This window comes from Muscardinus avellanarius, assembly GCF_963383645.1.
Source record: "Muscardinus avellanarius genome assembly, chromosome: 7".
Taxonomy (NCBI): Eukaryota; Metazoa; Chordata; class Mammalia; order Rodentia; family Gliridae; genus Muscardinus; species Muscardinus avellanarius.
Window position 1 is genome coordinate 2458006 of NC_137793.1, and position 17022 is coordinate 2475027.

At 51.3% G+C, this 17022-nt stretch overlaps 1 protein-coding gene across 1 annotated transcript in view; it reads left to right on the plus strand.

Moving 5' to 3' along the window:
• Positions 1 to 17022, plus strand: part of FSTL4 (follistatin like 4) — a gene marked incomplete at both ends in the record, with an annotated part of 356360 nt that overhangs the window by 156666 nt on the left and 182672 nt on the right. Inside the window, one exon of the mRNA XM_080698175.1 lies at positions 13934 to 14179. Within this exon, the coding sequence (XP_080554301.1) occupies positions 13934 to 14179 (246 nt within the window). The remainder of the gene's footprint in view (positions 1 to 13933; positions 14180 to 17022) is intronic.

The window sequence follows — 17022 nt, forward strand, 5'->3', positions numbered from 1 at the left end:
GCAGCTGAAACACGAGTCTTCAGTACCCGAGGCCGGCACAACCACAGGCGCGTTCCAAGCCTTCCTCCGTTTCCTACTTGTGACTCTGCTCCAGTGAGAAGCCAGCTCCCGGCCTCCGCAATACACGTATTTATTGGTAGGTCCCCACATCTCAACGGTCTCCCGCTCAGCCGTCCTCCTGGTGTGGACCCTGCTTGCCCCTCACCAGCACACAGCACCCTCCTGCGTGGCCCTTCCTTGGACAGCCTCGACCCCCTTGGCGTCCATCATGGTCTGCCACCTCCCTCCCCACTGTGTGTGTGTGTGTGTGTGTGTGTGTGTGTGTGTGTGTGTGTGTATTTAAGATAAGCATTGTTAGAATTTTCTCTCCCTGGAATAAAAATAAAAAAGAAAGCCAAGGTCATTCTTCCTTGTTTTAGAGTTGGCAAATATAAGTCTATGACCACGAAATAGAGATCATTTCATTTGGGTTCATATATCCTCCTTGTTGGATTTTAAACATTGCCTAATTGGGCTCTATAAAGAAGATGGATCCAGGACCTTGTACAGAATGACTCTGTGTGACTTTGGGTGTAAATACAAGTCAGAGAGTGAAGCCATCACTTTCTAACATGCTGACTCCGGTGCGCAGGACCAGGAGGAGCGGGCCTGCCTGGTGGATACCGACCAGAGATCAGGGGATGTTAGTGGTCAGAGACCCCGCCTGTGGGGTCTGCCTAGAGTGTGGCATGGCCTACTCAGAAGGTACTTAGGACTCAGTCTTTGAGTCCAAAAGGAATCAGCCACTGACCTTGTAGTGTCCCCAGGCACATCCATGGATTGAGGAAAGTACTCTTGCTGAGGGCGCCTACTAGGGGTTTAGAGGTGGGAGACGGCGGCCTCGTCATTGGTGGCAAATGTGTCTATATCTTCTTTTTCTCCCCTGAATCCCAATAATTGGTCTCTATTGTTTAAGTTCCTGGTGATAGCGGGGCGTGGTAATCCCTGCACTTTGGAGGCGGAGACAGGAGGATCATGCAGGTTCGAAGCCAGCCTCCGCTGGCTTAAGAGACCCTGTTTCCAAATAAAAAATATATAAAATAGGTCTGGGAGTGTAGCCCGGAGGTAGAAGGCCCCTGGGTTCCATCCTCACCCCCCCAAAAAAAAAGTTCCTGGTGCTAGGAAAGTTTAGATTTGCTTTCAACATGCAGGTAGGCTCAGAAAAATTAAAAGTCCTGCCTAAGGACTTGCTCCCGTGCCCTCTCGAAAGAGCTGAAGAGTGCTATGTTGAAAATAACATACCCACACTTATCCCAAAGCCCTTTCTAATGGCTGGGTTCTATTTTTAAAAGTCATAGTCTGATTTCTGCCTCTGGCAATGTGGCAAATAAATATTTTTTAAACCCTTATAAGAAAGTGCTGGTTTTTTTTTTTTTTAAAGGAATCCTTGGAAGCTAAGAAAGCAAGCTCAGTCAGGAAGCCAGAGAGTAAGGCAGCCGTGACATTGATTTGACCTTTGGTCTTGGTAAGCTGGGTTCACGTAGCTTGGGTCGGCACACTCGCTTTGACTTGGATACCAAGGACAGACCCCAGGGCCCTTTCAAAGTGAACATACTTGGAAAGCCCCCTCCCTCACATAAACCTGGGACCCTAAAGGTTTTCATCTCCAGTGTAAGGATGAAAAAAAAGAAGGAAAGAAACCTCCTATTCCCAAGGAAATATACTTTGTCTCAAATCATGGCACAAAGTAGAGACAGAAAATCCCTTAACAATTTATAGCCATATACTGATCTCCAGAAGGAATTTAGCCCATATGCAAGCTACCTGGGTAATTACTTTTTAATCTCAAGTGTAAATTTTAGTTTAATCCCAAAGTGGTAGGATCCTTGGGTTCCTGCTATCTAAGCTATTACTCTAAAAATTTTCACAGATTAATTTTCAGGAAATATAAAGTCTTTCTTTTAAAAAAATCAAAACCATGAAGAAAAGTACCAGGGAAGATCCAGAATAACCTATGAATAGCTCAGTGATATAGAATGTAAATATATTACATATATATGTATATATATTACATATATATGTAATATTTTAAAGATAGAAAGTATAATTGAGTATCAAGAGATTATACAAACCATCAGTCATCTTTGTGAAGGACTGGATAAATAAAAAAAATAAAAAATTAAAACATCAGTGCAAGAGTGTAACAGTAGATTAGAAGTAGCTGAAGAGGGAATTCAGGAGCTAGAAGATGGATTTGAAGAAATTATACAAAATAGAGCACAAAAGTATCTATGCTGAACAATGGGAAGAGATGAGAGATACTGAGCTAAAATGAGGAATTGTAACATGTTGGATCAAATGCTGCAAAAAAGAGAAATAATGAATAGAGATGATATTTAATGGAAGATGACTACAAATTTTCAAGAATTAATGAAGCAAATAAGCATGCATACACTTACATCATATAGAAAGCCAAGGAGAACTTAAAATTTCCCCAAAGGAATAGGTGGATTGTTTACAAAGAGATGAAAGCCAAAGACAGCCAGAGGACAGAACAAACTATCAATCAGAGAGAAACAAGTCTGCAAACAGAGTTATAGAGTTATTTGTACAGCATAAATACCTGTTTAAAATGAGAATAAAGGGCTGGGCTGTAGCTCAGTGATTAGTACTCACTAAACATGCCCAAGGCCCAGGGTTCGCGCCCCAGCACTGCAAAAAGGAAAATCATAAAATGAGAATAAAATATACATTTTAGATAAACAGGACTAAGATCATTTTTTTTAGCGGGTCTGGGGATGGAACCCAGGGGCATTCAACCTCCAGGCTACACCCCCTGCCCTATTTTTTGTTCTTTATTTTGAAATGTGGTGTCACTAAGTTGCGGAGGGCCTCACTAAGTAGCTGAGGCTGGCCTTGAACCATGATCCTCCGGTCTCAGCCTCCCGAGTGCTGGGATTAAAAGTGTGTGCCACCACGCCTGGCTGCCTAGGATAATTTGAAGTATAAGAAGGTATTGTGTGGAATAGAGTTAGAATTGATTATATATATATATATATATATATATATATATATATATTTGTCACATATTTAGGTCAGGGAGGTTGGAATCCGTTTGTTCTGAGGTTCTTCACATGGAAGGCAGAAACAAGGATGCCCACTGTCCCCGCTGCTGTTCAACTAGTACTGGGAATGCTAGCTAGAGCAATAAGACAAGAGAAGGGAATTAAAGGGGTACAAAACAGGAGAAAGAGTGAAATTATCTCTGTGTGCTGATGGCATGATATTACTCTTGGAAGACCCAATAAAATCAACTAAAATTAAATTTAGACTTTAGGTTAATTATATGTTGTTAAATAGTGTACATGGTAGAAAAATGGGGCGTGTTTAATTTTGAAGTGAGCAGAAGGTGGGGGAAGACATATAGTATTCCTTCTAAGATAAGTAAACAAGCCGGGCGTGGTGGCACATACTTGTAATCCCAGTACTTGGGAGGCCAAGACAGGAGACAGGAGGGTCACAGGTTCGCAGCCAGCCTCAGCTACTTAGGCCCTCTGCAACTTAGTGAGACCCTGTTTCAAGATAAAGAATAAAGATAAAACTGGGAGGAGGCTGCATCTTGGAGGTAGAATGCCTCTGTGTTCAATCCTCAGTACGGCAAAAAAAAAAAAAAAAAGGAAAAAGCAATCAACAACCTCACGTAAATTACTTAAATAAATAACGGCAAGTTGTAGGGGGAGTAAATGAGTCCCAGGCTACGCCAAGAAGTGGATGGGACTAAACATGGCGGACGAGCAAAAGAGGGGACGTCTCAGATGACTACACGCAGCGTGGCTCATTTACACAGTTAAAAATGTCAAACAAACAACATGTGTCACAGAAACAGAAAGGTGAGAAAAGCCAGAGAATGACAGACACAACCTTCAGGATGACGGTCCCTCCGAGCGGGCGCGCGGGCGGAGATGCAGACGAGACAGCTGGGAAGACTCAAAGCGAATCAAGCTCCCTTTGCAGTGAAGGGACACGTGAGTACCTGGTCGCTCGTGGTCGCGTGAGGCTCGTGCCGTCCACAGAGGGTGCACATGCTGTGTGTATCTACTCTTTAGCCAGAATATTTGAAACGTGCGTCGTCATTTGGAGTTGGGTCCGTGTGGGTGGCGTAGGTCCAGTGCTATTTATTTCCAGGTGGACAGCTCACTGTACCGGCATTTCTCAGCTAGCCATCTCTTCGCCTTTGGAATCGCCCTCCACGTCACGCACAGCATTGCCGTGCACGCTGGGATTTCTTTCTGGATCCTCCATTTTATGGCCAAATCTCTCGGGATCGGCGCGCCTCGCCCTTCCTCTGGACGGCGTGGATTTCTAGCCGGCGCGCTAGCATCTGACCCGCACGCCTGCCTTGGCCGCCCTCCCTCCTGTTTTTCTTTGTTGTCTCACGGCACCTATTCTTTCAAGTGCACTTTTTAAGATCACTTTGAACAATTCCAGAGGGATTGCCTTAGTTTATCAATTTATGGTGCTACCTTCCTACTCGGGGATAAGAAATGGCTTCGCAGTTGTTCAGATCTTATTTTATGACCGTCAGCAAGCTTTTATAGTCTTCTCTCATGTCAGTCGGTGGCTTTCTGGTCAAATTTATTCATAAATATTTTACGGTTTTTGCTGTTATGAACGGGCTGTTTTCCCCCTTTCCATTTCTAATTATTTGTTGCTAACGTAGAGTAGAATGGTTAATTTTGACACATTTATCATCATCCAACTACCTCACCGTCGCTCGGAATGTCAGCCTTTGTCCTGCAGCCTCTTGGTTGTTTCTGTACAGACACACAGTTCAAAAGAGGCCCTAGTTGTCTTTCTGTTCCAACTTCGTGATGATTTCATTTTCTTGTCTGTATATTTTCTTCTTGAATAAAGATGGTGATGACAAGCATCCCTCCCTGTCTGGCTCCCGGTTTTAATTGGAAGCACTTTGTGATTAGCTGTCTAAGCCGACATATTAAGGAGTTTTCTTCCACTCCTTTTTCTTAAAGTTTTTCCTCCGAATGACTGCTATATTTGAAGGCTCCTCTTACTTCTATTTTTGCGCTGGGTTTTGAGGGACAGCCTGTACTCATCTTAGAAGCCATTAATGTGCCTCAGTGGTAACCAGACTCTTCTTAAACTCCCCTGGTTTTCTTTTTTGTGTAAAAAGCAGCTTCTCTCAAGAACCCTTGGTGTGCTTGTACTTGGTCCTCCTGGCGTGTTGGTGCTTTTTGCTGTGATGTAAGTTACAGCCTCCTCCTCCAGGGGCTCGAGTTGTGTCCCCGCTTCCTTCCTCTCTCTGGAGGGAGGGCCTTCTGATGCACACGGCCATTGTCCATTGCCTGCTTGAGGGCTTAAGTTCAGACCCGTAGGTACCTTCGGTAGTACTGGTGTTATAAGTAGTGTCTCATAGAGCCATTGCTGAGCCTGGGGGCCTCCTGCAGAAGGAGACAGGTCGCCGGGCTCCTCCAGAGCCACGTGGAGGATGCGCTCTCCTGGGTGTCCATGGACTATTCTGGTCGGGGAGGAGCAGACCCTGCCCACCCATTCAGCCAGGAAGGCCAGCCTCCCCAGACCTCAGGCCTCACTCCCAGCAGCCTCCACAGCTACCTGGCCCCCACACATGAGCCAGACTGGAGCTAAGAATAGAAGCAACAGAATTATCTCTTTGATACTATTACTACGTTTTTTCTTGACATTTTCTAGTATACATTTTTATGACTGATAATCCCATTGAGAGAAAAGGGCAGATCTCTGAGAGAAGAATTGTCACCCAACTGATTAGAAGCAGTGTGTGCGTGTGTGTGTGTGTGTGTGTGTGTGTGTGTGAGAGAGAGAGAGAGAGAGAGAGAGAGAGAGAGAGAGAGAGAGAGAGAGGTCTAATATTAGAAGTTTTCTTTGCACTCCTTTTTTTTTCTTTCAAAGTCTGATCACGGCTGAGCGTGTGTTATGATTGTGAGGCACACAAGGCAAGCCCTCTAGCCCAGGCAAGGAATTGGCCCGGGGCAGCACTTGTACAGCAGGCGGACGGCCCTGGAAGAGTCTAGCATCCCTTCCAGGCTCTGTGTCTCAGGGGATGAAGTGGCAGGAGGCGTCACAGCCACTGAGGCAGAGCGACTCCAAGAAAATCCTTGAAATAATTGGAGGCAGCGGGATGTCATGGCCTTGAATCATTATTTGGTGGAGAAGCCGGAAACAGCCCTCATCACAGGGTGTCTCATCTGCAAGGCAGCACAGACCCTCTGAAGACGCAGCAGCTGGTCTCCTCAGCTCGAAGACAGAGGCAGCCCCCGGGAGCCAGGGGAAGTGGCGGGTGCTCGGTACCTGGAGCAAAAACGAGGGCCCTGGTGACAGAGCACAAGACAGATGCATGCTGGAGAGGTTTCAGGCAAAGAAAAGGAACGCAGGGAGAAGACTACCTGGAGGAAGTACTCCAAAACAAAACCGTGTTGTGAAAGGAACTCTCCCAAGGCAAAAGTCCTAGTGTATGCCACATACTTATGCAGCTTTCTTCTCAAGGAGGTTTGAAATAACCCTTCAAAAGACAGTTGAGATAACTTGATAGGGCAAATAGAGGGAGAAAGGAAAAGATTTGCTTTGGTTATAGCCAGAAGATGCCCGGGTTAAAGCACAGGCTGTGATATACGTCTGAAACTTACAGATGTGAAATGATTTTTTTCAGCATCAGGGGATCTCTGGCCAGCCCTGTCATGTCACAAGTGGGGAGACTGGTGTTGGGGTACGTGGGGGCAAAGAAAACACAGCCCGATGGCAGGGAACAGGCTTTATTTAGGATTGAAACCTGGAAGGAGGTGTCTGACTGGAGAGAGAGTCAGAAAGCCCACCCCCACACAAGGCTGGGGCTCTGAGGAGCAAGGGTGGGAAGAGGGTACCGGAGTCTGTGTAAGCTGCTGGTGGCCAGGTCATCTCGGGGCAGAGCGATGGTGGGGGCATTTTTCAGTCCTCCTGCGGCATGACCTCCGGGCAGACCTCACAGTCACACCTCACACGGCCGGCCGACACGTGCCAGAGTCTGGAGACTGGTCTTGCAGCTCCCAGGACCCGAGTCCCCACCAGAGCCGTCCGCAGTCCCCACCTTCCCAGTCTGTCTGTCGCCCTGCCTGCCCCTTTCAAACCACTGACTTCTGCACTCAGACCTCTGAGCAGCCAGGCCCGGAGCTCTGCGAATACTCAGCTTCCATCTCTCACCTGGCGTTTCTGCAGCCAGTTCTGGCACATGGGGGAGGGGAACTCTGAATGGATCAGGATCCTGTATCTACAGAGATGGACTCACGCCAGGCCCTGAGCTCTGAGGACCTCAGGGCTGGCTGGCCGGCTGGCTGCCAAGGGCCCTGCCCCGGGGCCTGCTGTCTCAGCTGAGGGGCCGGTATCCTCACTTCTATGCTGAGGAGTGCCGAGTGTCAGCCAGCAGCCGGAGGAAGCCCCAGGCCAGAGCCTGAGAGCGCTTTCATCAGTGGGAAGATGGAGAGAAGGGTCTAGAAACAGCAAGGCTGGGGGTTCGCTGTCATCTACACTGTAGAAAGGAGCCGCTCTGAAGTGCCAGGGGCTCCCAGAAGGAAGAGGAGCGCACGGGATGCTTGCAAGATACGCTGGCGGAAGGGCCCGGGGCGGACCTGTGCAGCCGAGCGCTGCGTTTCGGTCGCCCTGTCCTGAGAGTGTGTGCTTGCAGACTCCCCCAGATTGGAAGCTGGGCAGAGCTTCCAATCAAAGCCGGGGTGCGGCAGGAGCCACAGGGGGCGTGTTTCCTTGGGACCTCGCGAGGCCTGCTGCTGGGAGTCGAGAGCCGGTCAGGCCTCTCAGTGTAAATGTGCTTGCCCTGCCCTGAAGGCTGGCCCCCGGAGACAGCAGCTCCCCAGGCTGTGCCCTGGACGGCCAAGAGGCCCCTCCTCTGCCAATCCCATGTGTACAGTCACTCCCAAGCCCAGAATGTTTAAATTGAGCACTCGCTGTGAACCAAGCTCTTTTCAAGAATTATCTCCATCTGGTGAGGGACAGACCGCCACTACACTCTTTTTAAAAAAAGAAAAGAAGCCGGGTGTGGGGCTCATGCTTGTAATCCCAGTACTTGGGAGGCTAAGACAGCAGGATCACAGGTTAGCAGCCGGCCTCAGCTACTTAGGGAGGTCCTCTGCAAATTAGTGGGACCCTCTTTCAAAATAAAGAACAAAAAAAGGCTGGGGTTTATAGCTCAGAGATAGAATGCCCTTGGGTTCAGTCCCCAGTACTAAAAATAATAAATAAATATCATCTTTTTTTGGGGGGTGGTACTGGGGTTCCTGGAAGCCCTTCTACCTCCTGGGTAAACTCCCAGACCTATTTTATATATATATATATATATATATATATATATATATATATTTTTTTTTTTTTTTTTTTTTTTTTTTAATTTGGAAACAGGGTCTCTTAAGCCAGCATGGCTGGCTTCGAACCTGCGCCATCCTCCCATCTCAGCCTCCCAAGCGCGGGCATTACAAGCATGCGCCGCCATGCCCAGCTAAATATCATCCTTTAAAGAAAAGAGAGAGCTGGGCATGGTGGCGCATGCTTGTAATCCCCGCGCTTGGGAGGCTGAGATGGGAGTATCATATGGGTTCAAAGCCAGCCTCAGCTGGCTTAAGGGACCCTGTTTCCAAATAAAATATAAAATAGTCTGGGAGTATAGCCCAGAGGTAGAAGGTCCCTGGGTTCCATTCCCCAGTACCACCAAAAAAAAAAAAAAAAAAAAAGAAAAGAAAAAAGAAAAGAAAGAGTAAAAAGAAAGAAAAGAGAGAGGCTGGGGCCAGGTATGGTGATGCATACCTGTAATATTAGTACTTTGGAGGCTGAGACGGGAGGATTTCAGGGTCATGGCCAGACTCAGCAACTTAACAAGGCCCTCCGCAGCTTAGTGAGAAACCCTGTTTCAAATTTAAAATAAATAATATAGGGCTAGGAGTGTAGCTTGGAGATAGAATGCCCCTGGATTCAATTCCTACTACCAAAAAGAAAAAGAAAAAGAGGGGAGGGACCTTGGCTCTCAGACAGGTTGCGCAGGACGGGGTGACCATGTGCTCCTGAAGACCCGCTGGTGCGACTGTGAGCCCAGTGACGGGTTCTCACAGGGCGCTCACCATGGTGAGGCGGTTCCGGGTGCCGCACGTCACTGGCACGCGGGCCTCCGGCTCCGGCTCCCCACCCCCTCTCTGCGCCACAGCACCAATGTCACAGTGGACTTGTTGCGCCGGCCGCCACCTGTGATGTGACAATTCCCATTTCTACCCATGTTCAGTAAATTTAATTAGTGTTGGGAGCAGCTTATTTGGCAAGATGATCGTTTTCTACCTGGGTAAACGGCATCCTTTATGACTATAAATTAAGCACGTTATCTCTTTTTCATGCATCACAGTTGTCCTCATAAGTACTGCAGGCAGCCCGGAGTCTCACTTGGTTACCTTTCCCATTACTGACTGATCACCGCCCTGGTAGGACTGGGGATTCGTCCTGTTTTAATGACAAGAAGGAAGCAGGAGCGAGGGGCTTGTTGAACGAGGACACCAGTCCTTGGCGGGCGTCTCTGGTCTCTGGAGATCTCTGGGATCAGAGCGCAAGCCCACCCTGCTCCCGGTGTGCTCAGCTCCCCAGCCTTGGCGGGTGTCTCTGGTCGCCAGGATCTCTGGGATCAGAGCACAAGCCCACCCTGCACCCTGTGTGCTCAGCTCTCCAGCCCGACTCACCATTAATAGCCTTTGTGGAGGCCGCATGTGGGGCTGCTAAGCTGCTTTTGTCTTATTTGCAAATAATTAGGAATCAAATATTTGCTGACAGCCCATTTCCATGTCAGGGAGAACCTGAGGGTTCCTGAGGGCTTCCGTGACCACAGGTTGGCACAGTGTTTCTTGATGCTGACCCCAGGCACAGCTCATGGGGAAGGTGGCAGGAGAGACCCCTGCAAGCGGGGACCTGAGCATTGATGCACCCACGCAGCGCTGGTCATCAGACAGGATCACTTCAATCCAAGCACACACGTGTTTCAAACGGGAGCGTGGAGCAGGAACGCTGGCAATCCCAGTGCTCGGGAAGCCGAGGCTGGAAGATCACAAATTTGGGGCCAGTGCTCAGTTACTTATGAAGATCCTAGAGTGCCCCTGAGTTCAATTTCCAGTTCCAAAAATTAATTTTAAAAAAGGAGATTGTCAGGTAGAGCAGCCCTCCATCTGTGGCGAGCTGACTCCGGCTTGACTGCCAGGTGGAACTGGGTGGTCTTCGAAGCCCCCTCCTGCTCTGTCTCTCCGGGATTCCAGTTCCGTCTGCTACCAAAGGCACGCACTGATGGGCATGTCTCTCTGTCTGCCCCCAATCCTCCGCTTCCCTCCTGCCACCACTGGAGGAGGCAAAGGGCGGTGTGCCCACAGACTGTCACCGCATTCGGGGCCCCGCCAACCTGGCTTCCCAGCCCCTAACCTCACATCGGAGCCATGGCACCAAGTCAGTGCTAAAGAGATGGGCTCTTACGGGTGCCACGTTTCTTCATTGGCTCGCCCATAGGTGGGCGTCCAGGCTGCGCCCATCGATTGGCTGTGGGGAATGGTGCGGCTGTACCTATGCCTGCGCACACGTGTATGCACTATCACTGTCGCACGCTGGCTCCAGGTCTTTAGGATACATGCCAAGGCATAACGTACAAGAAATAAATAAATGCACAGCCACGAAGAGAAACAAAATTATGCCATATGCAGAAACATGTATGGAACTGGAGAGCATCAGGCCAAGAGAAATAGAAAGGGAGGAGGGTTCAAGGAAACAGAAGGGAGGCCAGGACAGTAGGGGCTGGAGTTCAAGGGGGGGAGAGGGTATCCTGGCTCTGAAACTGGCAAGATTGTGTTCGGATCATGTATGAATATTGATAAGTAAAATAAAAAATTAAATGCGAGTAAAATAAAAATAATGTGCATACGGCGGAGTGTGAAAAACACGAGAGAGGTCCGGTACACGTGGCATGTAAAGTTTTAATGGCACGGCTCTCCCGGGGATCAGGGCGAGGCACCGTGGGGCCCGCGCGCCTGTCCGAAGCTTGAGGACGCGGGCTCTCCTTTTAAAGGCATGCATCTCGCGAGATGGGGGTTTACTCGCGGGAACGCCCAATTCTCGCGGGGGTTTCAGCCCCTCCCTTGCCCTGCAGAGGTCATGTGACACAAAGTCACATGAGTGCAGGACCCAACTTAACAAATATATCACAACGAACCCCAGTATTTTGTATAATTATAATGCACTAATTTAAAAATCTATCATGAGTTGGTCATGGTGGCGCAGTCTGTAACCCCAGTGCCTAGGAGGCTGGACAGGTTCAAGCACCAGCCCCAGCAACTTAGCAAGACCTTCAGCAACTTAGTGAGACCCTGTTTCAAAATAAAAAAAATCAAAAGGGCTGGAAGGGGTAGCTCAGTGGTAGAATGTCCCTGGGTTCAGTCCCTAGTACCAAAGACAACAACAACAAAACACCTACCTTGTTTCTTAAAAGCTGAGTGTCCTGGGGCCACAGGAGGACACAGCTGAGGCCAGCGTGTAGAGCAGATGTTCTTGAGTAGGAGCCTGGGGAGGGGACACCTGGACTGGGGCTGGAAGGAGCCACTGACCCTGAGGGTGAGTGGAAGCTGATTTAGCCAGAGGGAGGTTAGCACCTCCAGAGCAGAGCCCCACAGCGACGTGGAGAGACCAGAGCTCAGAGAAGAGGCCCTGTTACTTCAGAGCAGGCGGTCAGTGGGTTCCTAGCCTGTCTGCTCTGGGAAGCCTATTAAAATAGTGATCAGTGGTGGCGCACGGTTATAATCCCAGCATTCGGGAGGCTGAGACAGGAGGATCGATGTTCGCAGACAGGCTCAACTACTTAGTAAGACCCTTTGCAAGTCAGTGAGACCCTGTTTCAAAATAAAGGATAAAATATAGGGCTTGGAGTGGAGCTCAGAGGTAAAATGCCCCTGGGTTCCATCCCCAGTGCTGAGAAAAAGAAAAAGAAAAAAACAATGATTACTGGCCATGCTGGGTCCTCACCCTGTCTTGAGAAAGAAACAAAGGCTGATGTTTTTAGAGCTGTGATAGTTTCTTCTAGTAGCCTCTAGCACTTTCCTGGGTGGCCAGTTTTCCAGCAACCTAGGAGAGCCATGCTCAGCAAACACTGTGGCAGGCAGACAGAAGCCTATGAGCAGGGCCTGAGCCCAGGCCTCCCTTTCTGCCTGCCCACCACCCTGGGCCTCTACGGGAAGGCCAGCGAGGGGGCCATGGCCGGCAATCGGCCCAGCAGGTGCAAGAGATGTACCCCACCCCCACTAGGATCTCCACTCTTCCCGTGTACAGAGATATGTTGACCTTGTTTATTATGATTCCAGAAAAAGTCAATATTTCTTAGCTTGCCAGGGCTAGAGGAATTTAAATGAGTTATTGAATCAAGCAGTTAATCTGCCAGTAACTGATTTTTTCCCTTTCAAATCTATAATGATGAAAAGCAGACTTGACTAAAAACAAGAAAAGGAGTGCGCTTCTTTTTAACCCCTTAGACATTTTAGTCCCTGGGGGGCGCTGGGGCTGGAGGCTCAGCTCTGATATCAGGGCCCTCTGTCATGCTGAGTATTTTGAAGATCACATTAAAGGTCAATGTGGAGGCTTCTGTAGTTATTTGTATTTCCACCTGTTGCCAGGCAGGACACATGGCGGTCACTTTCTGGGCTCTCGTGTGATGGAGTAGGATATTGGTCTTAGGTAGCTGGCCAGCCGTCCACTCACTAGTCCCTCTTGACCGGCTCCTGCCTTCTGGGGATCTCATTTTCCCAAGATCCTCTTGAGTCTGCACTGGGTGCAGGGACACCCAAGCCAGGTGCAGCTCCACTTCCAGGGTCTCGGCCTTCTTACCTATGGTTCCAGCACTGGCTGGAAAATGCCGGGGTTGGGGGAGTAGAAAAGGCTTCCACTGGCACTGCCGATGAGGTGCACCATGAAGAACTGCGTTGCTCCCAGAAGAGAAGGCTGACGTCTGGTCTTCCCTTCTGCCCTCACGCCCCGTCTGGATACTTAGGAATACACTTTCTCCCTAGATTCTGCTCCCCAGTGCCTACAGCCTCATACTCAATCCCTCTGCTCGGGTGTCTCAGTCTCCTAGAACCACACATTGCCCGCCTCCATCCTCCGTTCAAAAGCTCACTCCCATCTGCTCACCTAACTGAGACAAGGAAATGCTACCTGCGGGGTAATGGAGCCCAGGCCGGCTGAGTCTAGGAAGCCCCTGTCAGCCCTGGGAGCCCTGGCCCTACGTACTTATCCCAGGAGCAGCTCCTAGGGCCCGCAGCGGTTCGCCTGGCTTTTCTTGACGCTTGTCACAGCTGGTCTCTAGCCAGTTCTGAGCACATGTGTGGCATCACCATACAGGATCACCAGCTCAGACAGAGGACGGGGCGGTGACCCGTTCCTCTTTGGGATCCCTCCCCAGAGTGCGTTAGTCTGCAGCCTGGCCTAATGTCATCACGAAATCAAGGAGAAGAAGGGAGGAAGGGAAGAGACCACGCTTGTGGAGTCCCTGGCCACGCGCGGCTCCCAAAGGCTGGCCCAGACCTGCATAGAAAGCCTGGTGTTTTTATTTGCAACTGGCAGCAGGGAGAGCAAGCCTGAGGAAGACCCCAGAGCTTTTCAGGAGCCCTCCTGTGGGCTCCGGGGTGGGCGGGTGTTGTCTGAGACAATCAGGGAGTCAGCCACCCACCCGAGCTCTTCCAGGCATGACGCCCCTCCCGGCACCAGTGGCCACCTCTTGATGGAGAGGAGGGGGCGTCATGGTGCACCCAGGGGCCATCTCTGGTAGCCTTGACTTCATAGGAAAACTTCTGACTGGAGGGCAATAGGGAAGGCCGGCCCAGCTGCCCGCTCACCCCTGCCTGTGCTTGTGTTGCAGGACTCTCTGGCCAGGGGCTGCCGGCCTCCTGCGGGAAGAAGTTCTGCAGCCGCGGCAGCCAGTGCGTGCCGAGCAGGGAGACAGGGGAGCCGGAGTGCCGGTGCCTGGAGGCGTGCAGGCCCAGCTACGTGCCGGTGTGCGGCTCCGATGGCGTCTTCTACGAAAACCACTGCGAGCTCCACCGCGCCGCCTGCCTGCTGGGCAAGAGGCTCTCCGCCGTCCGCAGCAAGGATTGCTTCCTCAAAGGTAGGCTGGCGGCTCCATGCCGCACTCTGGGTTCTGTGATGGATCTGTTTGTGTCCTTCTGGCTGGTGTCTGGGATGCTGGGTCTACAGGTCACATGTAAAGAGAAAGATGGGTTCTTTAACACAGTGGCAACTGCAGCTTGTCAGTGACGTGAGTTCTCTCTGTACCACCTCCCAGAGAGGCCCTGCCCTTGGAGAACAGTATCCAGGGAGGTCAAACCAGACCCGAGCTGGTACCTATTAAGGACCAAGTAGCAGGGCATGGCCAGGGCTGCGTACGCAGAGGGTCCGGGCTTGCCCCACACACAGAGGCCACGAATCAGGAAGCTGCGCACCACTGTGACCGCATGGACACAGCACAGCGGCTCCGGCATGACAGGCGCGCGCTCTGACCTGGAGCCAGGGCCGACGGAGGGCACCGATGTCTTGCTTTACCTCGGGCCTCTGGGAGAGCAGGGGAGGCCCACACGAAGGTCAGAACAGGTCCGTGCACAAGCGAAGGGCGGACTCAGCTCCCACTGGTGGCGACAGCCCCAAGGTGGGACTGTCTCCTGCTCCAATGGATCCAGACCCAGCCTGTACTCCTGGGTGCTCCCAGAGGCAGGAGTTAGAACATACACTCCTACGTGAGCTTGGCCCCGGCGCAAAGCGTGCGCCTCCGCCTATAGAAATACTGTTATCGTGTAAGAAAATGTCCACGTCTGAATGACTCAGGAAACACGTCGCAGCCAGATGCGGGATGAGGGCGGTGGGAGGAGCCCTCAGACTCATGGGGCCTTAGCGGTGCGGGCCTCCCCTGCCAGGTTGGTGAGGCCAGAGGGCTGCTTTGGGGAGCTAGAAGGAGAGGCGGAGGCTGTGGAGCGAGGCCTGCAGTGCTGGCCAGCAGGGCTTCTGAGCAGCCTCCAGAGCGGCTGCTCAAAAGGCGGGGGCTGAGCTCAGTCACATTTACCAGGCCCCCACCCCAGGCCAGCACGTGTGTGTGACACACGCTTGTGTGAGCGGGGTCAGTTGTGGCGGCCGAGGCGGCACGGGTGTTACCACCTCTGCCGGGTACCACCCGCAGGGCACGATGGGCCGTCCCACCCACTCAGCGGCTCTGGAGGCACGTGTAGCCCCGGACGGGAGCCATCGCTGACACTTGCATGCCCCTGCTCGTGATACTAATGTTCAGGCTTTTCAGAATCACACGCCGCATTATGGAAATAAGGCCATGGGGAGCCGCGGACACACTCCCCAGCCTGGAAGCGCCGCCTGGCGCGCCTGCCAATTCCCTGGCAACCATGCACGTGCAGACACTTGACCGGCCGCCCCAGCTTTATTGGCCGTGTTGAATTTTATAGACTGATGTTCCGTTCTCTGGTTTCCAATATCCCCCAAATTGCATCCTTCTGAAGGTTTTTATTTCTGCGTCGGAGCATGCACTGCCTGCCTCGCCGTCGGTTATTCAAACAGCATTTCTCATTTCACACGAGGGAAAGACCAACAGGCAGAGCCTGGCCATGAGGGGCGGTGGTGCTCAGGGGTCGCTGTGAGGGGCAGTGGTGCACAGGGGCGCAGTGAGGGGCGGTGGTGCTCGGGGGTCTCTGTGAGGGGCGGTGTTGCACGGGGGGTGCAGCTCAGCTCCGCCTCGTGCTGATTGAGTTTACCCACCAAATCCTTCTCTACAGCCACTATCCCATAGTCTCGATCCTTGCCCACTGGCAGTGCAGGGCTGCCCTCCTTGAGGTCCCCCTTCAGTGCAGTGGTGTTTGCACGCTCCTCAGACGCCCCGGTGGCATCAGGCCCTGGTGCATCCCAGCTGGGTGGGTCTGGGGTGCTTACCATACCTCTCTGGGCCTCGTGTAAAATGGAGCTAACGGCCGTCCCTCCTGGCTGCTGCCACGGAGAGCAGAGACTGGCACGCCGCACAGACCACGCAGCTGGCGCCTGGCACGATGCGAGTCTTCAATACTAATGATATGCACGCTGTTGTGGTTTATTTTAATAGAACCCGGCCACGGGCTCAGAGCAGAGACATCCACACTGTGAAAGGAGCAGAGGTGGGGCCACGGGCTGCCTTGGGGCTGGGGGTTCTGGGGACACTCCTGGGCCCAGAAGGCTTCAAAGCAGACAGAGGGTGTGGAGGGTGTGGGCTTGCTGGAGAAGCCTCCACATCTGCACCTTCCCCAGAACCACAGTTTCCCAGGAGTCAGAGAAGGCAAATGGCAGGTGTGCTGTCAGGGCGGGGTGTCTGGGAAGGAGGGTACGGGACAAAGACCCTCTGCCCACCTGTGTCTGCAGCATATTGAGTGCCAGCTTGAGCTCTGGGGCCAACAGTTTGTCATTTGTTTCAAATTCCCAGGGAGTTAATACAAGAAACTTAAAAGCATCTTTTTTTTTTCTATGCCCCTCCTTAATAAAAAAAAAAACACCATAAATCATCCATCTTTTCAGTCTCTATTTTTCTCAAACATCACAAAAGAGAACTTTCAGCTTCTTCCTCTGGGGCTTTTTCTGCGTGTGGAAGCCAGTTTGGGGAGCCGGTGGTGCCAGGGCAAGCCTCTGTGGCTGCAGCCCGAGTCCCTGGGAAGGCTTCTGCTGGGGACCATCTGGGGGATCAGCGCTCTGCTGCTCTGCCTGGGAGAAGAGGCAGTGTCCTCAGCCCTGTTTATAAGAAAACTCATAGTATCACCCTCCAGTCACCATGGTAATGCAATACTTTGTGAATGCAGAATAAAATATAATTCCATTTAGAATCATTAGCATGTGTGGAGATGAGATGGAGCCCCAAAGTGTGGCTGAACCTGGGGCCTTGAAGAAAGTGAGTCAAGGAAGGGCCTGAGACCGATGTGCAGAGGGAGCCGG